Source organism: Candoia aspera, chromosome 1, assembly GCF_035149785.1.
Source record: "Candoia aspera isolate rCanAsp1 chromosome 1, rCanAsp1.hap2, whole genome shotgun sequence".
Classification (NCBI taxonomy): domain Eukaryota; kingdom Metazoa; phylum Chordata; class Lepidosauria; order Squamata; family Boidae; genus Candoia; species Candoia aspera.
This window is the reverse complement of record NC_086153.1, coordinates 97092215-97120057: the sequence shown is the minus strand read 5'-3', so window position 1 is coordinate 97120057 and position 27843 is coordinate 97092215. Positions and strand designations below refer to the sequence as shown.

The window sequence follows — 27843 nt, the reverse complement described above, 5'->3', positions numbered from 1 at the left end:
GGTTTTCAAACTTTCAGGCTGCAGAATCTGTAGTTAAAAAAAAAATTCCTGGAAGTCTAATCAAGAGGCAAAGCTCTAGTAATAAAAATTGGTTGCATTTGAGTGAATAACCCCATGAAGCTTGAAAATCCCTGATCTAAACAGCAGTTCCAGATGTTACTAGACTACAGTTCTGTCTAACCATACCTGAGGGATAATGATTGTAAATTGTGAAATAGTGTTGTTGCAAGGAGGGTGACAGTTGCATATTAAATGAGCTACAGTAGTGTGTGTGCTCCTAGAGCTGAATAAAGCTACCTACACAAAACTACAGATTAGTGCATTGAGGAGGTTGTAAGGAACTTATTATTAGAAATGCAAAATGAGTATTTTTGTAGCTATCCTGAACTTTCTCAAGTTCCACTATATTTAGTATTTTGTTTTGTCTTCATATTGGGTTTCAGTACACTGTGCACAATATGTTGCAGTTAAAGTTGCTATAGAAACTGTACCTTTGGCTTTATAAGTTTATAATCTTTGTGATTATAGCTTTTTCTGTGCACTGCTTCTTTTCTCTTCCCCCTTCTTTTTGGCATACATATTGCCCCATGTGGTAGATACCTTTGTGATATTTTATTGTCAAGTATTGTAGGTGTTCTTGCAATTTTTTTCTTTTGAAATTCATTCAAAACTCCCTAAAGTTTTCACAGAGGTATATAAGAATTATTTGAAAATGGCTTGGTGTCACTTCCTCTCAGAGTTCATAACACTGACAAGGGATGCATTTCAGATTAAATGGTTTTCCTATAGCCCCATCGTATGCTGTGGGTTATGTAGAGTTGAGTTTTAAGAAATGTGTACCATATACAAAAAAATCATTTGGAGTAGAGGGGTTCTTATCTAGTTGCTTTTTTTAAAAAAAAGATAGGATGTTATAAAATCATTAGTGATTATTATTTTTTAAAAAACTTAGATTTATATCAAAATCATGCTTCTCCATCTTTTTAAACAAAACACTTTAAAAAAACATTTTGTCTTGCCAATGTGGCTCAAAGTTAATATATACTGACATCCTCAAGTCAATAAATATTGCTGCTGCCAAAAGCTTAGCTTGGGTCTCATCTTTTTCTCTGATGTTTTAAATTTTAGTTAGGAAGTTATACGGTAACACTATTATGTTTCAAGTTTTTCAACATAAGCAACAGTCAACTTCATTGTAAAATATATGAAATATGGCTAGATTAGCTTCTGTGGGAAAAAGAAATTTCCATATTGCAAACAGTATTTGGTTTTGATAAGTATTAGCGGAGAGAGACAGATCTGGCTGTGATTTACCTTTGGTGTCTTGGAATGAATTCTTGCATTTTGACCGGAACCAAAAGAACCGATATGAAGCTAATTACACGCACTCAGAGAGGACTGAGCTGAGAGACTGCAAAAGCAAAACTAAACAAGCCCAGGCAAGCTGCCCTCCCCCAGGCAATGCAGCTATTAACACCCCAACTGAGGACAATTAAGTTTGACCTCTTCACCCTGCCGATACTTAAGAAAGTACTCAATTACCATGGTAACCTAGTGGCTTGGTCCAAGCAAAAACAAAGAAATGCCAACACTCCCCTTTGTTTTGCTAAGGAGTAAGACACAAATCAATTTTCTTTGTCAACTCTGTATGTTAAAATCCTCTAGGAGCTTTTGAATTTTACTACGTTGGCTTAACAGAAAGCTACCATCCTTCTCTTTCTGTATTTCTAAGCCTAGGTAATTTGTTACTGTTCCAAGGCTTTTTAATGTGAAATGGCTTTTCATTCAGGCTTCTAAATCAAGCCTTTGTTTTTCTGTTGATGTGAACGGTAGTAAATCATCAACATAAATGCACAGATACATACAGCCTTGTTTGTCTTTCTTCACATGTACACATGGATCTGCTTTTCCTTTTTCAAAACCAAAATTCTGCAGTTTTTCATCTAGTTTTTGGTTCCAGGATCTAGCAGCCTGTTTTAACCCATAGATTGACTTCTGCAGTTCACAGACCAGATTCTCCCCTTTTCCATAGCCAGGGGGTCGCTGCATATATAATTTGTGGTCTAAATCACCATAGAGAAATGCAGTTTGAATGTCATAGTGGTGAACTGACACTCCTTTGAGTGCAGCAATTTTTAACAGTAATCTAATTGATTCACCTTTAGTAACTGGTGCAAAAGTCTTGTCAAAGTCTAAATCTTTCCTTTGAGTGAACCCTTTTGCAACCAACCGTGCTTTATATTTTTGGATTTTGCCATCAGCATCCCTTTTCAGTTTGAAAACCCACCTACAACCTAGACAGCGTTCATTGGGAGGTAGATTTACCAGTTTCCATGTTTTATTTTCTTTCACGGATGCTAACTCCTGTTGCATGGCAGAATGCCAATTCTGTGCAATCTCAGGTGGTAAAGCATTCACTTGTTCTAAGGACTCAGGTTCTGTGAAGATGTGAAAAGCCTTTACTGTTTCAGCCTGAAAACGTGACAGAGGAACGCCTTTATTACTCCTTTGAGATCTGTGAGGTAATACAGGGCTTAAATTTTGACTCCTATCACTTTCATGAGAAGCATCCTCATCAGACAGATCTTCAGTTTGCTTTTCTGCCTTAATGTCCTCATCAGGAAAAAGATCACTCTCAGCAAGCCCTTGCTGTTCTCTTGTAGTTAGATCAACTGGAGAGCTAGAATTTAATCTCCCCCAGTTTTGCTCAGCAAAAGAAGCGCTTTTGCTAATTATTAATTTCTCTCCCACTATGAACCTGTAGCTCCTTTGGCTTTGTTCATAGCCAACAAAGATGGCTTTCTTTGTTGTGGGGCCTCTTTACCTTCTCTGCTGTTTTGGAATATGAATCCATGCAGTGCTACCAAACACTCTGAGATGGTTTACCTTTGGTTTCACACCATAAAACAAATGGAATGGAGTGTCCTGAATCACAGTTATATAATCTGTTTTGCACATAACAGGCAGTGGATATCCCTTCTGCCCAATATTTAAATGGTAATTTTGAATCTTTAAGCATGCATTCCATTGATTCTTGCAAAGTTCTGTCCTTTCTTTCAGCAACACCATTTTGCTGAGGGGTGTAAGGGTTAGAAAGAATTTGTTCTATCCCATTTTCTGCTAGGAACCTTTTGAATTTGTGAGAAAGGTATTCTCCTCCTCTATCACATTGGAGTGCAGATACAGGCCTTGGAAATTTTCCATTTGCCCATGTCACAAAACTTTTAAATTTCTCAAATGCCTCCTGTCTATGTTTTAAGATGTGATAAATGTGTATCTTGAGAAATCATCAGTGATGGTCATTGCATACCTTGCTTGTCTAAAACTTGGAGCAAAAGCACCAATAATGTCTGAGTGAACAATTTCTAGGTCTAGTTGTAACTCTGTCACTGTGCTTACTCACAGGAGCTTTAACACACCAGTAGCATACAATTTCCCATTTTTACGTATCTCACAACCATTTTTCTTAAATGTTATGACATACCCTGTTGCAGCTAATTCTGCCACAGATAAAAGGTTTGACTGTAGATTTGGCACATACAACACACCTTTTACAGTTTCTCCCAAGCAGGATAAATACATGTCACCTTGTCCCACAATTTTGGTCACAGATCCATCAGCTAAAGATACACTTTGTCAGTTTTAGACAGTGACACAAAAGAGCTTTTACAATTACATAAATGACAATTGGCCCCAGAATCTAACACCCATACATTCTCAGCAACCTGTGCAATTTGGGTTGTCTGAAGAGCCTTCTTCTGTGTTGTCCTTGTGTTGTTCTTCTCTGTCTTTCTACTCTTGGGTCTCAAGGCACAGTCTTTCTGCAAATGTCCAGCTGAACCATAATTGAAGCATCGCTGGCTGGCTAGTGCTGTTGCCTCAGCTTCTTTTCCCTTCCCCCCCTTGTTTTCTGATGCTGTAGCTTTCCAGAAGAGATGGGGGGGGGAATCTTTCTTCACTCTTCTCCCATTCAGCAAGTAAGCACGGTGTTACATACGATGGGGCAAGTCCTGCTTCAGGCATAGCCTCTAGGGTACAAATCAGCGTGTCCCATGTTTCATTTAATGAGGACAGCAGGATATAGGATTTTGTGAGAGGTGTAAATTCCATACCTCTCTCCTGCAACTCAACAAACAGCTGCTGAATATAATGTAGGTGCTCAGGAAGGATATCTCCTTCTGCAAGGTAGGCTTTGTACAGCTTTTTTGTCAGGGTAACTTTACTCCATGCTGTTGCCTTTACATACAAGTCTCTCAAAGCACCCCAAAGTTACTTTGCAGACTGCATCCCATGCACGTGCACTAGCTGATTGTCCTCAACTCCCAGGATAATGGTGGTTCTAGCCTGCTCATCCTGTCTAAGCCATTCAGCACTGGGATTTTGGGGGGTTTCCTCACCAGTTGGCATCCAAAGATTCTGTCTGCGAAGATACATTTCCATCTTCAGGGCCCAATTCAAGTAGTTGGTCTCTGATAGACACTCAAGAGGCATCTCTGAGGGCTGGGAGGCAGCCATGGCTTCTTCCTTCTTTTGCAGGTCACCTCAGCTGGCTTCTTTGTCCTGCAGACCGGCAGTGGCTGGAAAATCTCCAGGTGGCTCCAAAGAAAATGTTCACAGGTGTTTGTTACCTGCCTTTAAAATGTCCATGAGATGTGGAGCTGATCTCTCTGCTCTCTCTGCGGGTTTACTGGGCTCATAACCTGTCAGAGATTGCTGGAAATGGTTTGGCCCAAGAGATCAGAAAAATCACACACCAGGCATTTCTATAAAAATAAATGTATTTACAGAAAGCACAAAAACATATTTTATAAGCTTATGCATTCACATGCGCTCAGAGAGGACTGGGAAGAAGGCAGGTAGAAAGGAAACTGAAACTAGTCCAGGCAAGCTTCCTCTAGGCAAATCAGGAGCTTTACCTTATATGGTCATGCCTTTTTACCCCCAAAACTGAGGATACTTAAGTCTGACCTGTTCACCCTGCCAGAGTGATTTGTTACCATAGTAACATAGTGGCTTGGTCCTTGCAAAACAATCAAGGAAATGCCTACAATCTGTATATCAGTGCAAATGTGATAGATGTGATATTACTATTTATAGTGATATGCACTATAGTGATATAGTGATAACGTGGATGCTTGCTTTTCATGCCACATTCTGCCTACTAACTACAAGTGATTGTGTTTAGAAAATACAGAAAGTACAGCCTAGGGGTATTTCATTGTCCAAGGAAATAGGGATTGCTTAACAATACACAGTTATGACATTATAAACCAGTGTCACCTTCTTGAAGATCTGTAATGGTTTAACTTGTGTGTCTGCTATTCACCTTGTGTGAAGCCACTGATTTAAGCTTTAGGTCTATAAAACACCCAAGGATATCTGTAATGCATCTGGAGGCAGGAGAGGATGAGCTGTGCAGTTATGCCAGTGATAGGTTTGGAAGAGAAATAGGGATGAAAAGAGTAAGACAGCTTGCCACAATCTGATGTATTCTGGGTGCAATGGACTAAAACTCCATTGTCAGCAGAGAGCAGAATTTCAGTCCCATTTGGTAGCAGAACCTATATTTGGCTAATGATAAGAGATATCTCTCTTTCACATACACACACACGCGCACATCACACATACATGTACACACCCACTCACACCCACACACACCCACACAGAAAATAAAAAAAACAGTATGACAATGAGTTAGTTACCTTTTGGCCTGAAAGCAGATGCTTCCTTGATCATTCCCCAACCTGATGTCCTCCAGGTACCTATTTTTGTCCTGCCTTTTTGTCCTTTGGTGTAATTGTACTGTATCTTCACTGGGAAAAGAGAAGGTAGTTCTTGTTTCCCATGGCCTGACATCTTGGAAGGGTAAAAGCAAATGCATGCTTCCTCTCAGTAGATAGATTTTTAAATTTGGAAGTACTTTTTCTGTTAAAAAGAAAAAGAAGGAAACTGTACTATGGATCATGCCTTCCTGCTTAGTTATTTTAACAAAATTGTTGTTATATCCCCTTTATGGTTGATTTAGAATGATGTTAATTTGTTTCCATGTTATTTTTTGTGGCCATGCTTTGTAAATTTAAGTTAATGTTGGTGAGGAAAAGGCAGCGTATTAGTTTTTAAAACTAAAAATAAAGAAGAAAAAATAAATAATAGAACATAAAACCTAGAACATAAAACTGTTTTGTTTACATATATGAATTGTGCACACTTAATTGAATTAGGATTTACCCACCAAGACTTACTGCAAAAAAAATGCTAGCAGGAGAACAGATTCCTGCTTTGTATAGGTTGACTTTTTAGATAAGCTAATCAAGTATGCTCAGGGGAGCTCTTTAATTGGGGTGGGGGCTCAGTCTAGTAATTTCTTTTGTGGCTCTGTCTGTTTATAGAAGCTGTTTGTATCCTTGAGTTTTTCTTACCTTCAAGACAAATTATCTTAATTGTAGCATTGAGAAATAGCACCATTCTTGTCTTTTCTCAAAGTAGTTGTCTAACAAACACATTGTAAGGTGTCCAGGCTATTCTTACTCCTTGACTTCTCATTAGCCTAGCAGTTTCTCATGAGCATCCAGTCTTAGTTAGGTGATTGCATTCTGTGTGAAGGAAGAAATCAGCCAGCTATGGCATACTCTGTTGCTGGTGACTGAGCATTTCTCTTCTTCTTTCATTTGGAGACAACTATTACATTTTTCTTAAACTGCAGGCTAATAACAACATAGATTTGCTCAGTTGAAACTGATGTCATTACTTTTCTGATTGGGTGAATCACAAGGGACCGTAAGAATTTATGCAGTTTATGCAGTCAGCTACTGAATTTGCAGAAGTAGAATTGAAATGTTTGGGGATGCTAATACAAGTATTTAACAGATACTGCAATGTATTTTCATGCTGCTACCAGAACCATCAGTCACTGGGGTGCAGTGTCTGAGGGTCCTTCCTTGTGAAGTTAATGCTTGTTCTTCAACTACATATGTGGGATTTGGGGCAGAAACCAGCTGTGTCCCAGTTTTCAGAATCTGAAGTTCTATTTGAAATAAAGGCCTGTTTTTCTGTATTCCAGCTTTGGAAATAATAATACTGAGATTAGTCTTCTAGTCTATTTTTAATTGTTCTTCTACCAATCCTGCAGCTTCCAGATATCAAACCTTCAAATCTGCATTTTGGGCTACCAGGAACCTGCGCTAGTTGTAGCCAAGAAAGTAAAGCCACAAGCGTACCTGTGCTTTTTATTTTTTAAATCTGAATGTATACCCACGTGTGTTAAACCTACATACTTCCCAATGTATCTGCCTTTGACTCCCATCCCAATGTGGCAGTTTTACAGTGTTCAGACATCCCTGGAAATGCAGAAGTAAATCCATAATGAGGAAATACTTCTATTAAGCCAGCAGAGGGTTTATAAAGTAGTGTGTGAGTTTGCTGAGCTTCTGAGAATTCTCCATTCGGCAAGGTGGTTAAGTATAGTTGAAACACTTTACGATGTTTAAGCTATTTTGTAAAATAGCAGTTGGTCTAATGAAGATAGTGCCTTAAAATAAATGTTGGATCCTTTCCTTCCAGTCAATGTAGCAGCTCTTGCTTTTTCAGATTGAGGGAGTTACATCCTGTTTTTGTTTTTGTTTTTTAGTTTAGTGTGATAATGACTGGAATCACAAAGGATCCAGCAGGAAGAGCAGACCTTTTCCATTACAACATTTAATAGAAAAATTGTTTCTATCCCATGGAAAGAAGTGTATTTGAATTCAGAAGTTTTGAATGCTTTGTGTCTATTCATTTTTTTTTTTTGGCAAGTGTCGAAATACAATAGGCAGACAAAAACTTCAAAATCCCACAACTCTTTGCAAGCATTTGCTCTTTCCAGACCTCTTGTCTTACACAAGTTGTCAGACTGACAGATTATACTGTATGAATTTAAGACTAAACTCCATTTAGTGTTGGTTACATGTTCCTGAGAACGATTAGCTGTAGAGTACCTAATAAATTGTCAAGATAAATAAGCTTAAAGAATAACCATGCTGTGTATTCAGGTAATTGTAGTGGGACTTGGAATGAATCCCTTGTAAAGTAACTTTAGTTTATAAGCCTTTCAATCATTTGATAGCAGATTTGCTTTCATAAAACCAACTCCCAGGTATCACTTGTGCTTATAAGGAACTGAGACAGAACATTTGTTTCCATACAGTGAATTGAGCCCTGACAGCTGTTTTTCTTCTACTTTTTTCTTTTTTTGTTTTGGGTACAATAAGCTCTTTGACATGTGACTGGCTTTCCCGAGTTAAAATGTACTGGTTGTGAGACTGTGTGCTGTAACTTTGCAAATAAAGTCAGATGTTGCCAACAGATTAGTTTATGGACTTTTCCTTTTTCTTCCCCTCAATCATATGTGCAGGGACTCTGTACGGAGATGAGGCACTAACTGGAAGGCTTTGCCCCTTTGCCTTGTACTTTTTACTGGTTGCTATGGAGACCAAGGAAGAAAAAAAAGAACGAAAGCAAAGCTACTTTGCCCGGTAAGGACACAATATTATTTCAGTTGACTATAAGTGCAAATGTGCATTTTTTCCCTTCTGCTGTCATGACATTTTAACTTGGGTTGCTGGAGAAAATCTCATGGTAGGCTCAGTCTGTGATTCCTTTTGTCTATACAGTATAAAGCACGCTGAAGTTTCTTGCCTTTAATGTATCTGGCCTATAGGGATCTCCCACTGAACGTAGATTCAATTTGCTCTGAATTTATTTTATTTTACTAGAAGCATGATGCATCTGCTAATAACCCCGATCGATTCAAAACTGCATTAACAGTATATTCTATCACTTCTCTGAAGTTCCATTAGGTTCACTGAGGTTTACTCTCAGGTAAGTGGGCATGTAATTGCAGCCTAGTAGTACAAAGCACAGATCGTCTGTACAATTTTTTAAAATTGTGCAACACACAAGGCAAATTATTGTTTAGTTCCAAAACCCTTTATCAGTGACTAACATGATTTTGAAAGAGATATATATCTGTTTTATCAACAGAAATGGTCACGCTTGAAGTAAAATATTTTAATCCTATAAGTTCTATTTTAGAGTAACTCAGATACTATATTATTATAATCACTATTATTATTACTACTACTATTGTTATTACTCCATATTAAAACATTCAGAAACTAAAATCACTGTCTTTGTGGATAATATTTTCACAAGATTTAGAATATTCATAGAATATTAATTTGCATCATTAGAGATGCAAAATTAGCTGAGTAAGAAAAGCCTTTATTATTCATATCAGTGGGTGAAATATTTTATTAAAACATTAGTTTCTATGCCTGCATGCTTATCATTGTGATTTTGCTAAATATGCTTAGAACTGCACTGCTGTGTACACAGTAAACATCCTATATCAAATTCCATTTGGAGGAAATATGAATGCTTGAATTTTCATTGTTTTTAACCCACTTTTGTAATTCATGAACAATGAGTTCCAGTGTTACTTTTTCCTTCAGAAATACCAAAAAGTGATATTCAGAAATTTGGTACATTAAACTATATTTATGTTTAGATATGATTAATAAGCAAAAATGTATTAGTTGAAGAATATCAACAGATAGCTCTGACAACTATGGTTCATTCTGCTTTCTCAGTGGCCATGTTGTAGAATGAATTGCCACTGGGGTTAAAAAGTTCCCTTCTTATTACAGTTTAGGAAAAAACTCAAACATCCCTGTTTTTCAAGGCCTTTTAATTGGTTCAGTTGTTTTACCTGTTTTGGGATTTTAGTTGTTCTAAAATATATTGGCTTGTTGTTTTAATGATTGTTTTAATTGTATTTCTGCTTTTTTATTAGAAAAAAGCAAAAATTTATTAGATTTCATTAGATCTCTATAGGCTGTCCAAAGGTGTTAAAGGAATGGGTGCCATACAAATACCCTATGTATATAATAAAAATCTGCTTTTCCCTTTAAACAGATTGTTTTCTTTTCAATTGCTTTAGCATAAATAGGAAAGATATGCAATAGAGATCTGCACCATCTTCAGGTTATATGTCATGTATTTCTGCAAGCTATTTAATTGCAGGATATTGGTAGAAACGGTAGGGAAATCTATGGTTAATCTTCCTGAAAGGAAATAATGGCATTGCATGTAAAACACAAAATAATACATACATTGAAAGGGAACAGTAGTGATGAACATTAAAAAAACTTATCCTTGAAAAATTTAAAATACAAAATACTTATAGATGTGGCAGGAGTTTTAGACATAATGAGCAGTAAATAATGGACTCCATCCTCTTCCTTCTATCCTTCTTCCCCCATGCAGACTGCAAATATGGTCTGAGGACTGGGAAGATCCTCTGGAGCACCTGGTAGAATGCAGGAAGATGAAAGTGAGAGGTGGTCACACAACATGAAGTCCACTGGAATAACACTAAATGTAGCCCATTGCAAATTAAGAAATTATTTTCATGTAACTATATCAGTTAGTTTCAACAGTAGTCTTATGGAGACTTACTTGGCAGGTTGCTAATTTTCCAGAATTAGTCAAGTATTACTAAGACATCAGGATCTACCTCTATATTAAGCTGTTATATTAAGCTATATTAAGTTGTTATATTAAGCTATATTAAGCTCATGGTGCTCCAGAATGTAGTCTGAGATACAACCTTTTAAACAGTAACTCATAAATGCAGTGTTAATCTTCATTATGAATGGAAGCATATATAAATAAACAAGGACTGGAAAAACTTTGATTTGAAACTACATTTATTTCTTTTAATGCATTTGTCCTGGAGGCCACGGTTCACTTTACCTCCACAGTAGGGAGTTCCTACAGATTTTATCTGTCATCCAGTACTCTGTCACCAGATGGGCCATATTCAGAATGCCCTTACATAAATCTGTATGTTTTGCTTTATTGCATGACGTTAATTTCTGTCCTACCACCAATTAAAGACTTTTGGTGGCATATAACAACAATGCAAAAAAAAAATCTGTAGTATATGCATAAAAACATTCATGATGTTGATGATCATAATAATATTCAGAATAAAATCATCCCTAAAATCAACCAGTGGTAACAACCAGTGCTTGTGATAGTGCCTACACATCAAAGTAAAAAGACTGTCTGGAACAGCTCTGTCTTTAACCTCTTCCAAAAGATAATTTAAGTTGTGACAAGTCTAATCTCTAAGGGAAGGCTGTTCCATACCATGGAAATAACTGCTGGAAACTCCACCTCAGCTCCCTTACTTTGTGCATGTAGGGGATCACTTATTTATAAGTGACTATACTTTGAATTTGGGCCGACCAAGGGAAAGGTGGATGGATGATATTCTAGAGGTGACGGACTCGTCCCTGGGGGAGCTGGGGGTGTTGATGACCGACAGGAAGCTCTGGCGTGGGCTGGTCCATGAAGTCACGAAGAGTTGGAAGCGACTAAACAAATAAACAACAACAACAATACTTTGAATACTGTGTGCACTTCTGATTATTGTCCTTAAAACAAACAAACAAACAAAATACTGTAGAGCTGGAGTGATGCAGTGCTTCAGAAAAGGTGTTTTGGAACATGTAGGAGTACGAGTGCATTCTTGCTGAAAGTTAATGCAAATAGCTACATCTTTTTTTCCAGATTTGTGTGGGCTGCTTTGGGGTGGTGGTGGTCCTGTTACAGCAGTCATGGAAACAGATGTAGCTGCTTTAATGAGTCACAGTCAGGTATCCTCATGCATTTTGAAATACCTCTTCCACTGTGAATCCAATCCATTACACAGCTGCAGTAAAATAATACCAGGGATAGGATACTAATATTCTTATCCTTGCTATTTTACAGTTTCTGGAATGAGTGATGCTGGCATAAGAATCACATGGTAGGGCCTCAAATGTGAAGTAGTTTTTCGGTATTATCAAGTATAAGGAAGGAGGACATACAGCAGAACAATTAGAAGATGTGAGAACCAATTAGGGATGGAATTGCATCATCAAGAGCTATGTTTATGTAATAATGGATAATCTACAAGAATTAAGTTGTAATTATTCAACTGTTACCTTTATCCCACTGTTCTTTCTTGCATGCTAAGTGCCTGTATTTCTTCCTTTTTTTCTCTAGTTTGAAAAAGAAGAAGCTTGGTAAACAAAATGCAGATATGCCACCTCCAAACACCTGTGGAATTCATACGTGTAAAACTCAGACTGGAAAAGGTGATGGGGGCAAAATCATTTTAGAACAAACAAACAGTTCTCAAGAAAACTACAAGCATTCTGCAGAAAAGGAGGATCATGAGAAAAAAAAGAAAAAGAGCAGTCAACCAAAAGATATTAGGCGCACTGATCTTAAACGATACTACAGCATTGGTGAGTTTAATGGAAGAACTGTGGGCTCATCTGCACTGCTGCTTTGCCATGATTTCCTGCTGTCTCAGAGCAGGGAGGAAATTGTATTGGCATTAATTGAGCTGGCCCCCAGCATGACCTTAATGCATCTCCAGAACAGGGCTATGCAGCTTATTTATTTATTTGTCATATTTTTATCACTGCCCATCTCCCCCACAAGGAGGGACCCTGTGCGGTTCACAATAAAAGCAATTTAAAATTCAATAAAAATAATAAATAATACCAATAATCAATTAATATATAAAACATAGTCAAATCCAAGTAACGGCAGATCTAATTCAGCCCATAAGCTGGTAAGGCCACTCCTGGAGAGGACTAGGGAACCAGCCATCCCCAAGAATGGCATTCTTCTCTCCACTCCAGGCATGATGGCAAAACTAGGTCTTCAATTTTTTTCTGAAGTCCAGGAGAGAGGGGGCTAACCTCACTTCTGGGGGAAGGATACTCCAAAGGGCGGGAGCTGCTGCAGAGAAGGCTCTTTTCCTCCTTTGTTATTTGTAAGGGTAATGATTGGCATTTTTACTGGCTGAAATTCAAATGTCACCAACTGTGGGAAAAGCCACCCCAGTTGCCATAAAGAATGGGGTGATGTTTGTAAGGACCAAACATTTTTTTCCTATTTTTTCTCCAACAGACAGTCTACCTAATGACCACTAGATGGCAGCAAATAGTCTCTCTCTCCCCCCTGCCCATATGGTCACCTGGTTTTGTGCAGCCCAGATGCAAATATCTCATAAGTGTTCTTGAAGCCAGACTTGAAAAAAGAGGAGTCTTGAAATCTGTGAGAGACTCGTTCAGCTCTGGGGTGCTCTTTGGTAGATCCACATATAGACCAGTCAGCCTACCGATATATTAACTAGTATGCGGCAGTGGCGAGTACTAGTTTTGTCCCTCTTGGCTGCCATCGAGTGGTCCTCTGAATTTGTGTGGCCAAGGTGCAGCCACTGGATAACTGTTGTTGAGCTGGAATCTGGAGAATAATTTTACTGATTCTTGTGTCCAAAAGGGTAGAAGAGGAAAAAACATAGATAAAGGTTGAAGCCATAGCTGTACCAGATTGCATTCTATTAGGGAGGGGAGTTTTTAAAAGAACCTCCCTTAAGAAGAGGAACTGAGGCATCAAGGCTTCTCCAAGAGCAGGGCTGCTGAGATACAAGTTTTCTGCTGCAGTGCAAGAGCTGAATCCCTCAGTTACTGTACATGCATTAAGCTGGAGACAGGCTAGTCAATTTCAGGGTGGCTGGGGAAGGCAGGGTTCCAGTCTCCCTCAGAGTCCAAACAGCAAAACTATGAAATGGGCACAAAGGCCAGGGACCAAACAGAAGTGGTGGTCCCACAGCAGACCTGCCAGGCCAGTTGTAAACAAGCCGAGCACCACTCTTGACTGCATCACTTCAGGCTGCCTTCTCCATGTGCCATGGATCGTTTGGATGGGAGGTGGCCATTACTTTCTTGCCAGAACACCTTAGAGGGCTGCCTATGGAATGAGGCTTGGCTGTGAGGACATGTCTTCAAAAAATGGAAGGGGAGGTGTCTTCGTGCCAAGTAAGCAGGCTGTGTGGATGAGCCCTATGTCCCTTTTAAATACCCTTTGACTCTTGTGACCTGAACTTCGTGGTTATTGTTTTGCTTTCATCTAGATTTATAAGCTTCTCTTTATGTTTCAATAATGTTAAAAAGGTTTATTACTATACTGATCTTGACAAGGACTGTTTGAGGACATGAACTCTAATTTGTGGGTGTACATTTGTTTTAAAGTATTGGATATGTTTATACACATAGATTCATACACACATACTTGTGTAGCGTTAACAAATTACCCTGCTTTTGTAATAGATGCTACATTTCTTTTATGAATGTAATAGCAGTTCAGAAAGCTCTAAGCCTGTTTTGTCCAATGGTCCCTTCTTAGAGTGGCGTCTAATTGCCTAGAAGAAACTCACTAGCATGACATGTGTTTAATAGCATTTTACCTGATTGTATTCTCCCGCAGCTGGTTTTCAGAGGTACAGTGCTTTCAATCCTGCAGCAAATATCTTGCCAACATGACCAATAATCAGCCCTCCATGAGTTTACCTAATGCCCTTTTAAAACCATCCAAGCTAAATTTTGTGATATTGAATTCCACAAGTTATTGAAGTGCTGTGTGAAAAAAAAACAATTCCCTTTTGTCTATCCTAAATCCATTATCATTCAATTTCATTGGGTGACTGTGAACTCTACTATTATATAAGAAGGAGGATGACCCCCCATTTCTAATATTTTGGTTTGTTCTCTATTTAAGACTTCCTTGTGATCAATTTGACAGCTCTACATTTTATAAGATTACCATTATGGCTTGTGAATAATGCATAGAACACATAAATAAAATCAGTTTCTGAGAATAGCACTTGGGAATTTTAATACAGTAAATCATAAGAGGGAACATTGTTTGTCATAGTATATATTACTGTTTTTGAGAATATTCTGTTATTCATATAAATGTTTTATATAAAAATATGCACTATTAAGAGATCCAGAGCTAGTAAATGGATGTTTTTGAACGTGGGCCTAAGTACATGAATGTTAAGACCCTAAGAAGACCCTGCTAGGCTAATTAGGTACTACAGCAAGCCTACCAAACAGTCCTTGAGGATGTAGGCTTTTTCTCCTTTTGTATACCAGCTGATGCTGTTCCATGGCTGAAGGTAGACTTCAATCTGGGTCTCCCCAGTCCTAACTCAGAATGTTAACCATTACACAATAGTGGCTCTCCTCATATATATCTGTCTTTCATATCTGACATACTGTTCATTCCCTCAGCCAGCCCAGCTAGAAAGCCACACTTTCCCTTTTTTTTGCAGACTAGCATATGTAGTCATTTTACTGATGTCCTGAGCTTAGCTAGGTGATAGCATGTAGCTGACCTTAGCTAGTCTCGAAGAGCTAAGTGAGATCAGTCCTGGTTATTAGGTAAAGGTAAAGGTTTCCCTTGACATTAAGTCTAGTTGTGTCTGACTCTAGGGGGCGGTGCTCATCTCCATTTCAAAGCCGAAGAGCCGGCGTTTGTCCATAAACACTTCTGTGATCATGTGGCTGGTATGACTAAATGGAACTATGTTACCTGCCTGCCGAAGCGGTACCCATTAATCTACTCAATTTGCATGTTTTCAAACTGCTAGGTTGGCAGGAGCTGGGACTAGCAACGGGAGCTCACCCTGTCACGTGGATTCAAACCGCCGACCTTCCGATCGGCAAGCTCAGAAGCTCAGTGGTTTAACCTGCAGCGCCACCACGTCCCAGTGTCCTGGTTATTAGTTGTCTGAAAAAACACCAGGAAATCCTGGTTTGACTGAGAAGTCAGATCCATCCATCCATTCATCCCAAAATAACAGAATGGCATTTTGTTGCCAAGAAAATGGCACCAAGAGTCAAGCTCAACGTGAAGAAAAATTTTACTTACTTCTAAAGGGCAAAGAGACTTTGTAAGGATAACTCCATCTTTTGGCCAGGCATCAACAAGGACAATGGGTTTGGAGATGGCTGTCTGAGTTGTTTGGAGAAGTTTCAAAAGAATGTAATTTAGACCATGTAATTTGCTACTGGAATTATATAGCAGTTTGCTAGCATGATTAATATGCTGCAGCACTACTGTTTGAACCTTCAAAAGCCTCCTGTATCTGTGATACAAGCAGGTTGAATGTGATGATGCAGATGATGATATTTCTGCATATGACCTCACAGGGTTGTTATTGTGGGGAACATAGGAGGAGGAAGGAGTATTAGGTATGTTCGCTGCCTGGAGTTATTTATAAAAATAATAAAGGCAGGACAGAAAATAAATAAAATAAAAATAAATAACTGTGAGCAGCTGACAGAAAAACAGTAAATTTATGAATGTTATTTTTATATTTTTATTTTTTAAAAAAATGATGTTTACGTTTGTGACTAAAGCAACAGAGGTCTGTTGTTGGAACAGAGAAACATGTAATGTTTTGTGGATTAGATGCTGCTTGATGGATATCTGTTTTATCCATAGCTGGTCTCTTATCAGATGCACTGATCTTCTGCATGGGCAAGAATCTGGAGTAGATGAGTTGTAGTAGATAGAAATTGAATCCAGACAAGTCTGAGGATTTGGGGGAGCCTTCCAACAATCTGAGGAGGCATTTCCTATCCCAGATGGATGTATTCTCCTCAGGTCTGCACTTTAGTGGGTGCTTCTAGAACCTGTACTGTCCCTGAGTGTTTAGGTGTAATGATTGCCTACTCTAATAGACTCAGACTCACAAGCAGGAACTTAATGATATCTGATTTATTGAAGAATAGTATGCAAATACAGAGAAAGCTGAGAATGAGCAAGAGCGCGCCAGATACAAACTAAAAACCCTCAGCTCAAACGTAATCCCTCCCCTCGCCCTGCCGTTGCAAACTCCCCCCCCCCCCCCCAGGTGCTGGTAACCTGGGACATTCTGCTGATGTCCTGGGAAAGGAACCTTGAACACACAGGATAACCCAAACACACTCCAATCCAGCTGCTAACATATAACAATCCCACGAGATGGAATCCTCCTCCCCTCCCAGACGAAACACGCATCAGCCAAATGACATGCGAAACGTTACGATGTAATGGTAACATTGGAACGGTGAAGATGACATTAGGTCAGCATGGAGGCTAGGCATGCTTGCTTCCATCTGTGGATAATTTACCGACTGCACCCTGTCTTGATGAAAGCTGATCTGGCTACTGTTATGCATGTACTGTAATCTCCCAGTTGGACTGTTGTAATGAGCTCTATGTGGTATTCCCTTAAAGGCTGTCCAAAAATTGCAGGGTGTCTAAAGTGTAGCAGTCAGCCTTCTCCCATGGTTGCATATAACAACTGGTTAAGCTGCACTGGTTCCCAGTTGCCTTCCAAACCAAATTCCATCAGAAGCCTTTTTTGCATCAAGAAAGGTCATAGCTGTTTTCTTGTTCTAATTTACCTTGTCAATAACATTCAAAATACAGTATGTCTGATATTCTTTCTCATGTATTTCTTTGGAACAAATCCCGTCTGATCAGAATGTAACATTTCAGTTAAAAATATTATTTTCTTTGCAAGTGTAATCCACGTTCAGTAAAGATATAGGTTAGTATAGGCAAGTTGAATCTTTCCCTTTTTTGTAAATTAAAGAAATACAGGCTTCTTTCCATGATGAAGGAAATTCTTTGCATTCCTGAATCTCATTCATTATTTGAGTTAAAGGTTAACTAGAATTTCTTGGAATGGCTTAACGTTGTTTTTGTGTGTGTGTGTGTGTGTGTGTATCAGAAGCATCTACCAAGGTGCTTCTGTATTGAAAGGATTTGCTGGTGATGTCACTGTTGCCTGGGGGATGCCAGAGGGGGCTCCTTTCATGTCCCTGTTATTTTCCCACCAAAGTGGAACCTATTAATCTACTTGCATTTTGCATGCTGGGACAAATTGACGGGAGCTCACTCTGCCATGCGGCTCACGCTCTCGGATTTTGAACTGCCAAGCTGCCGACCTTAATGCTCCTCTGACTCAGCATCTTAACCACTGAGCCACTGCAGCCCCTTTTGCTTCAAGTATTGAAGAAATAACATTAGGTCTTGGAGTTTTATTCAATTTCATTTTTTCATTGCCTGTTTAGTTATGTCTTCCGGTATAGGTTGATTAAAAACTTATTTTTGTTGATCTGCAAATTTTGCAATGAATATTTTATTCAAACATTTGTCAGTCTTTTCCTGATCAGATGTCTGTTTACTATATAACCCAGAATAATAGTTAACAAATCGCTATATCATTTCTTTCGTCATAGAAACATGTTTGGTTCCCTCACGAATAGAAATAATAGTTATTTTATCCTGTTCCATATGCAATTGATAGTCAGCAATTGATCTGATTTATTGGCTTTTTCAAACTATGTTTGGTAAAATTCAACTTCTTGTAGGTCCAGTAAATGTAGTTGATTCCACATTGCTTTTATCCTTTGTTCTAAATCTGAAATTGGGTTAAGTTTATGCCTTGATTCTAATTGTTTCAGATCATTCAGTAACATATCCTTCTGTTTTTGTGTGGCTTTATTTCTGTTTGATGCAAGTGAGATAAAACTTTCATAAATGCTTTAGTAGCATCCCACAGGGAGACTTTTTTTAAAATATCAATTTTATTGAAGAAAATTTCTTACAAAGTTAAAAGCTGCAGAAAAATAGAATATAGAAAAGCAAAAAGATATAAAAAGAAAGATAAAGATAGAAGAAAAAGTGAACGAAAATATAGATCCAGAAAAAAGAAACAAAAAAATAAGAAAGAAATATTTAATATTCTGATCTTTTCAGCAGTTACAAACATAGTTAATACTGTTTCCACCCTCCCAAATTACATAATAGATAAGGAGACATTAGAGGTTAAGTTGATTTGGAAAAAGCTCTTTAATTCCTAGCAATACTTCAGTTTAATAGTTATAATAGTATTATAACGTAGTAGTGATGTACTCCTGGAGTATATCATTGTTGTGCTAATTTAACAATGGCTGCAGAGCAGGTTTCTGCTGAGTCTGTTAGATTTTGTACTAATTTAGTACTGGGTGATCTAGAATTAAGAAAAGGCTTGGCTGCAGTCATTCTCAAAAGATACCAAAAGCTTAGAGCAGCAGGTGGAGAATAAATAGCTGCACCACCATCTGATGTTGCTGAAAGAGCTGATTGTGATCTATTCCAGCTTGCAAACTGTTCAAATGCAGTCAGTCCTAAAATAAACAAATATGCAGCATAAGTGAAATCCAGCTTTTACAGATGACTTTTGGTGCTGCTTGTTGTAGAGCTTGGCATTATTTGGGCACACAGGTCTTTCCAGTAATAGGCAAAGCTTGAAGATAGGGTTTTGTAAAGCCTAACCAGATGTCTCCTATTGTTTCAGTGATTTACAAAGTAATAGTATACGGATAATATAGATAATATAGTATGTAGATAATATAGATAATATATATGAATTTGTGTTTTTTTCCCTCTGGACTCTAAAATATTGAAGTGATTATGTTCTTCTACTGCTGCCTCAGCAGAAGAAAATAGGGAAGGGATAGGTTTACATCTCTTTCTCTCTCCTAAATTTCTCACATTTGGATAAAATGAGCCAGTTTTATTCTGAAAAGTTCAATTCTACTTTTATAAGGCTTATTTTAATTTTTCTGTGAATCTGGCTTGCTTTGACTCAGGCCAGGACGACCTGGCAAGAGACTTGGCAAAAATCTAGTTGAAAGCTATCCTATCCTATCCTATCCTATCCTATCCTATCCTATCCTATCCTATCCTATCCTATCCTATCCTATCCTATCCTATCCTATGCATTATTATTATGGGTGGTTGCATAGTCAGCCAGATGTTTAGATTGGATTTCGCATTTTTGTCCACCTATCAAGTCCTTCCCAAGGACCAGGATGGGCAGATGTTGTTTAATAATATTAAAGGTCTCGTCGCAGGATGTAAGCTGTTCCAGATAAAGCTGCCTTTTGCAAGTGACTGATGGTGATTTTGTCAGTGGCAGTGGTGTTCAAGTGGTGCTCCAGATGTTTTGGGATTGCACCCAAGGCGCCTGTTACTATTGGTACTATCTTTGCTTTCTTTTGCCACAGTCGTTCTATTTCTAGTTGCAGGTCTTTGTATTTTCTGATTTTCTCCAGTTCTTTCTCTTTTATTCTGTTCTCTCCAGGTATTGCAATGTCCACTATCCAGACTTTTTTGTCTTTCTTATCACCAATTGTTAAGTCTGGGGTGTTCTGTGCCAGATGTGTGTCTGTCTGAATTCTAAAGTCCCACAGCACTTTAGCTTCTTTTCTTTTTCTTTTTCTCTTTCATTTTCTATTATTGTCCTGTCCTGTCCTGTCCTGTCCTGTCCTGTCCTGTCCTGTCCTGTCATTATTTACCTATAGTGTGCTGGCATTCCTCTGCCTACAAATCATGTTTCTGTGGAGTGCAAGAATTCTGCAAGAGCTGTCTGTATCCGCTGACACAGATCTGTGGAATGGGTGGAATCACTGTTGTCTTAAGCTTCAGCCCTTACTATGACTCTCTGCTAGAAGCTGCAACTAGTGATTGCAGCAGCATTATAATGGCAAAGAAGCTACTCAAGGCTATGCACAACTTTTCAGCTGCATAACAGTTCTCCTGATCATTGGATTACAGGCAGCCTTACCAGGTGTTAGGTATGCAACAATCACCCAAATTCCTGTCTTCTGTTTATTGCACAGGGCAAATACAGTGTGACACTGGGAGAGTAGATTGGAAAACCTGCAGACTGGACAGAGTAAAGGGGATTTGGAAGTCTTTTGATGATTTAGTGAAAGATTTCTGTACATAATATTTTGAACAGAAAAACAATTCTTGCGTGCAGTATATAATACAATTGTTGTTGTTTATTCGTTCAGTCGCTTCCGACTCTTCGTGACTTCATGGATCTCCCCACGCCAGAGCTTCCTATCAGTTGTCGCCACCCCCAGCTCCCCCAAGGTCGAATCCATCACCTATTAATACAACACCATTTAATATAAATACCCTCTGCTGATTTTGAAATGTATGTTTCAAATAGGAAGGGAAATTATTGGGAATTATTGGGAATTATTGGAAAGTTAACCTTAGAATTGGATTGCTTAATAAAAGACAAGGCTTTTATCATATACTCATTCTGCTTGATGGGGTTTTTTAATCTGTCTTCCATTTATAATTCTCCCCTGGCTTACCATCTCTTCTTTCATCTTTTCTTACCACAGAAAGTCTGTTAAAAAGACAGAACAGACAGTATATTTTGATTAGTGGTATTATAAACCTTCCACTTGGATAGAAATTCAACAACAGTGCTCTGTTGTTCAGTATTTATTTATTTATTTATTTATTTGATTTATCAAATTTTTATCACCGCCCATCTCCCCCAGGCGGGAGATGTACAGCCATATACTGAGGGGCCTCCTGGGAGCCATGCTACAAAGAGTATGTGAGGCCAGGACAAAATGTTTGATTTCATTCCGTTCCATTTCAGTTCAATTGAATTAAAATGAATGTATATTTATTTCTTCCTTCTGTACCATTAAAAATTAGAATTCAGCAGCAATTTTGGGCCACACCCAAGACTTCTAGGGGCCTTAGATGGATGCCTCTATCCTAGCCTCTTCACTGATTCTTCGGAAGGAATCCTGTCTGAAACTCCAGAAACTTACTGCCAGGGAAGACCAATAATACTGAGCAAGATGAATCAAGAAGTCTGAGCAACTTTCCTATGGACATAACTGCACAGATATTTTATGTCTTTCTTTCTCCTCCCCCTTCCCCTAGTCCTCCTCCTTTGCCTGGAATAAATGTTATATCCCATCCTTTATCCTGCTGCTTTTACCTCAGTGCAGTTTATGATACGCAGAGAAGATAGACTGATATGTCCTTTGGTCTTGGCTGTGGTAGAAATAGCTGGGTAAAGATTATATGGTACCTGCCTAAAATATTCAGAGGAAGAAACTTTGCTACACAGGATATGCTTTGTGTATAGGTTTAGAATAGGGGTGGGTCTGTGGCTCACACAGGCAGCCTGAGTTCCACCCAACCCATTTTTGCGACTGCTAGATTGTTGTAACTTCAGCAGTACTTTTTCCTCCCCTGCTTTTGGAAGACAAAATAAGGGGCAAAATAGATATGTAAAGATTCTGCAAAACTCACTGTCTCTTAACTTCACCAAACCCACCTTCTTTCCAAAGGATCACTGGCTACACACCCAGCAACCATTAATCAAAATAATTTAAAAATGCAGTGCAGTCCTTGGGTCAAAAAGATAGTATGCTTCTTCACTAAGTCTTCAGGAAGCAGGATTGGAAAACACTTTTACCAAGAGCTAAACCAGTCAGCATAAACAATAGTTGTGGTCTGGCTTAGTATAATCAGTTTCTCCACCTATTTATTCTCATATCTCTATCTTAGCAGGGATTTTCTTACCGCTGACATTATTGTTAGGATGATTTTATTTATGCCTTTTCTACCTCATATGAAATGAGTTTAACAATTCCAGATTATAGTGGTGTAGAATTAACTGAGCATGTATCTGCCTTCAGAAAGCTTCCAGCATAAAGGAGCAAGTAGCATGTAATTTTTTTTAAAAAAATAAATATTGTTGAGGATCAGTTTCTACTTGAATGTTTCTGATTTTGCAGAAATCAGAATGTCTGCTCATGAATGACTGGTTGAGTGTCATAGCCCAAGGCAAAACAAAAATTCTAGGAGACAGGAAAGTGTATATGAGACATGCTGACATCATTGGAAAGCAGTATGCAGTGAATCCTTGTTTAACTTGCAAATGTTTGTCTAATTTTCTTTGCCATGTTGTTAGTTGTATCTCTGATTTCTATCACACTATGATGGCCTCAAATGGGGAGAGATTTTTTTCCATAGTGGACTATGACCTTTTCTGACCTAGGACTTTTAATGTTAACTTACGCAAATAAATCTTCTTGTATTTTTATTTTTATTTTTTTCTTTCTTAGGGCATGATCAATTTGTTGGTACCAATAAATTTGTGGAAGGCCAATGATAAACCGCAAAATGCTTACATGTCATTTGTTGCAGAAAATGTCACAAGGATATCTGGTCTTAAATTGTACCATTCTGGATTGTCACTGCTCTGATTACATTTAGAACTGGAGTTTTATATTCCATTTTTAATTGAGGAAAAACATTCAGAGTGGACCCTGCTAAAACTCTTATTAAGTGTCCAATATTGTAGGAGTTCTTCAGGTGGCTTAATTTGCTCAATTGTTCCATTTTATTTTGATTTTCAAAAAATTGACTTGTAGCTATACAGTTTCTTCACACATGTATAAATAGTATAGCCTCATACATAAATATGGTTTATTGAAGAAGTATGCTTTACGATAAAGATCTTTATTCAAAAAACATTAAGTACATAGGAATGACTGGTGCTTCCTTGTTCTTTCTCTAAAAAGATGTGCTAAAAAATAAATATGCTGGCCTACCTGATAGATAAGTAGCCTTTCTACAGCTGAGGTTCTTCCAATCAAAACTCTCCAATGTGTCCATTGGGTTACAACAAATTAATCCAGCTTGCCAATGCACCAAATGCATATTGGTGTACCTTATTGAAAGCCATTCTTACCTATACTGTCCAAGAGGCAATCCTTTTCATGGGAGAGTAGGCAAGTAGATTTTAAAATCCTGATTTAATTACATTGAACAAAAATATGTGTGAAATGCTTCAAGGCTTCTAGAAATAGTTGTGGAGGTGCCACTCTGAACTGAAGGCAGATTTGATGAAAAGTATGGCTGTAGTTGGGCTTCCTCTTTCAATGGATTAATGAATGTATGAAAGGGAGACAGGGCTGTGTTTGTCAACCTCACCCCCACCTTCCATTTCTTTCAGTTCCGTTTCTGAGGAGGTTTATCTGAAGAGAGGAAGCTGTTCTATGTGTGTTGGTCCCCTAGCTGTTTAAGACCATGATCGGGCAGGCTTCAAAATCACAGGAGCATGTCTGTACTTCTAGTCCCTCCCCTACAGATATATTCCCCCCATCCCATTCCGTGTATTCTTGGCAGAATAAGAGGCCTCAAAAGTACAATTCAACCCAGGTAGCTTCAATTACATGAGGCAATAACCAGGCAGTACACTTCTACTTTTATTATTTTATTTGTATCTTGAGTGTCTTCAAAAGCGCTCAAGCCTGAATAGAAACATTTGTGGTGCTTTTATGCCACAGTGTTATGAAGGGTTTAGGGATCACCTGTTGCTCACTAGTAGAACAGAGGCTCTTTGTGCAACAGGTCTTGGGTTCAATCCCTTGCATCTAGAAGGCTGGACATATTCCTGTCAGAGCCACTGCCAGCTACTGTCAACAGTACCAGGCTCAATGGAGCCAATATACTGACTTCGTATGAGGCATTCTTGTGGCCCTGTCATGGTGATCCTAGGGGGAAAAAAAGGAAGAAATTAGAGCCTTCTCCACATCACTATTTTGCTGGGCTTCTGTCCTGTTGCAGAGCTGGCAGGAAATACACTTCTCTAAATCTTGCTGTCCTTGCAGCATACCTTTACAGTGCATCTAGGACAGCTCTGTGCAGTACTGCTGTCCATGCAGCATTAACATGCAACGTTCTAGGGGCCATGATTGATGGTTTCCTGGGCTGAAATTTAAAACCTGCCCAACATCATCCATCACATTAAACACCTCCTCCAGTTGGCATGCATAACACACTGGTTACTCCATCCACTACAATGCTTTATTTTTTTCTTTTCCTTCCCACTGTGAATTGCTTGAACTCTATTATTACTATTGTTTGACCTACCAACCATTAGGTTGCAGCAAAGACACTTTCTTCTATCTCTTGTCTGTCATCTAGTGGTTGTCTGTTTTCGAGCGGTTGTTGGATAAGTGCTGTGGAAGAGCTGGCATTTGAGAAAGGAGTTTAGCTATAGGGATTGTGTGGATGCTGTAAACTATCCTAAGAACATTATGTGAGGAGAGGAAATGAGGGCCCAGACTCCTAGGAGCAGCTGTCACTGGGAAGAGAATTCCCTGCCAGGCAGGCTATAGAAATGCAAGATACAAACTCTTTCAAGTATATTTCTAATTACATAGATTAAGGCAGAGTCAGGCTAATCTCCACCAATTGACTGGTTGACCAGGGTGATGGAATGTGAGGGTGACCTTGGAGAGCAGAGGGAAGAGATGCTGCCTAGGGAACGATCAGATAAAAGGAAAGGAAGTCCAAGAGAGGGTAGTAGTCTAAAGAAGAAACTTAGGAAAGCCCTGACCTGACTACTGAAGCAATAAATAGGGAGGGCGGGAGATTTGTACCTTCAGACTTGCAAGATTCTGTTAATGTAGCCTTACAATAAAGTAGAATTAGTTCATCTAGTTGGGTTTCCTGTCTGGTTTACCTGGAATGGCTGACAACCAGCCAGCCCATTAAAAAAGACAAAGGAGTAGCTGCAGAAGCTGGAGTTCTTCTCTTCTGCATAACCAAAAGAGGATTGAAGGACAGGAGGATAGGTCAGGAGTGGATGAAAGGGGATATTTGCACAAGAAACTGGCAGAACCAATTGGAGCCACAAGTTTGCTGATTTCAGATCACCTTCCCCATGTGCATCAATGCATCCTACATTGTCTATATATCTGGTTAAGAGGGAAAATATTATTTCCATAGTGCAGCACCCAAGGCCATCCTGTGTGAGCTGTGGTGGACGATGAGATACAAGCAGTGGCATATGGACATGACCACTGGAAATGACTAGTGGGCTGTCCTTGTTCAGGGCCAAGGAAGCTGTATAGATCTGCCCTAAGTAAAAATCCATCTCGGTTAGAAGATAGACACACAATTCAATTTGCAGAACTCATTACTCAAGGAAGTGAGAATGTACCTTCTACATTTTCCAGCTACATAACACATGGGCTTTTGATTGTTTGGGATAAGCCTGATTTAATTGTTTGGAATAAGCCCAATTATGCTAGTAACATATTGAATATTTAGATGTAGATAGTACATTTGCAGGGATAGCGGACAATTACAATGACTCACATAGTCAGGATTTCTATTCATCCATTGTTTTTGCTATACGGTGTAATTGCTGTATGTGAATTAATTTCAGGTAGTGCTGATAGTGATATATGTACTGTAGATTTGTTTTAGAACAAAAATGCCAAATATTTCTCCAAAAGCATATGTATTATAAGAATTATAATAATGATTCGCACCCCACCTTTCCTCCAAAAGATCAAGTTGATATATATTATGTTCCTTCCACTAGTTTTATTTACACAATAATACCATTGTAAAACATTTGGGCTGGAACAGAGCTGTCTGACCTAGTTTCTATATAACAAACAAGAAAGGCCTTTTCTCAGTGTGTTAACCTACACTTTCCAGTTTAAAATTCATGGTTAGGACTTGTGTTGTCATATAAGGCCAATTTGTCACCAAAAAATGTGGTACAACATTGGTAACTGTTGTCCTGGTTTCTGTTTCAGATGATAATCAAACCAAAACCAATGAGAAGAAAGAAAAAAAAAAGGTCTCTCAGAAACCCCATGGTACAATTGAATACACGGTAAGACTTGATTGGGAATTTTTGGACGTGGGAGTTGTAGGAATGCCCACTCCTTCACTAATCTGTATACCTGAAATGTCACTAAATTGCTTACAGGTAGTCCCATTTAACAACCACAATTGGGACCAGAATTTTGGTAGCTAAGCGAAGTGGTCATTAAGCAGTCTTATGACTTTTTTTGTGGTGGCCGTTAAGCAAATCACTGCAGGCATTAGGCAAACCATGCGGTTTCCCATTGATTTTGCTTGCCAGAAGCCAGCTGAGAGGGTCAAAAATGGTGATCATATGACCATGGGATGCTGTGATGGTCATAAATGTGAACTGGTTGCCAAGCACCCAAATTGTGAACTCATGACCATGGGGATGCTGTGATGTTAGTAAGCGTGAGGACTGGTCGTAAGTTGGTTTTTTCAGCACCATCATAAGTCTGAACCATCACTAAATGAGTGGTTGTTAAGTGAGGACTGCCTGTACGTAATAGCTTCACCTTAACTGCTTATCAGGTTATATGCTAATAAGAGGACAAAATCTTTTTCTCTCACTGTAACTGGAGCATCTGAAAGCAAAGGAACTTAGCATCTGATGCGTCATTTCTTGAGTACGCAAATCCATGTGTGATTTCCCCTGACAGGTTTTAGCCTCTGTAAAGAGGTCTAGCTTTTTTTCTATTTGTGCCATTTTCCTACTAGAAATCTCCACTTTGCCAACTCCTGCTTGCTATTCCAGTTTAGTGGCACTTTCTGGGCCAAATAACAACTGAAGGAGAGCATTTTTCATGGGAGACTTAACATATTTTTTCATGTATTGGCCCTTCAGGGTCATTGATGATCTTCCCCAAATACCATCCATGGTGTTTTGGCAATAGTTCGTAATGCTGTGCTTTGGTCTTCTTTAAATGGGTTGATTTAATCCCTCTTTAAAATGCAGGTTGATGTATTTGGGTCAGTATTAAAATCCTGATGATTCCATTCCATGGGTCATATGGATGCACTGAGAAATCTTGGGGATAAGCCTATGTCCATTCATACCTCATTTTTCTATGTTCTCTGAACATGGACACATTTTGATAGATCTGTTCTCATGTGATGAATTAAAAATACTGTTGCCTTGGGCTAGCTGTAGATCCTTCCTTTAGAAGCTAAGAGAAATTTCTTGGAAGGTATTTCTAGGAAGAGTATTCTGCTTGTTATTGGCAATGGCTGAAAGGCTGGATAATCTAACCATGCAGTGGCTCTTTTTTCACATTTTTCTTTAGAATGGGGGTGGATGGGAGTTCCTGCTAGTGGGAAACCACCTGTCCTGTATCCCCAGAGGAAATGCTGCAAAACAGGAAGTTACTCAGCTTGCAGAGGTCCCCGTTAGTCCCACAGGGTCATAGAAACACAGGAGTA

The 27843-nt window shown here is 38.7% G+C and overlaps 1 protein-coding gene across 2 annotated transcripts in view; it reads left to right on the top strand.

The window, feature by feature from the left end:
- The window catches only part of NCOA7 (nuclear receptor coactivator 7), an 87971-nt gene that overhangs the window by 19142 nt on the left and 40986 nt on the right, over positions 1–27843 (top strand). For both annotated transcript variants that reach the window (XM_063310367.1, XM_063310359.1), the window contains exons 2-4: positions 8390–8510; positions 12091–12335; positions 26373–26452. In XM_063310367.1, the coding sequence (XP_063166437.1) occupies positions 8461–8510; positions 12091–12335; positions 26373–26452 (375 nt within the window). In that variant the 5' untranslated portion in view covers positions 8390–8460. The remainder of the gene's footprint in view (positions 1–8389; positions 8511–12090; positions 12336–26372; positions 26453–27843) is intronic.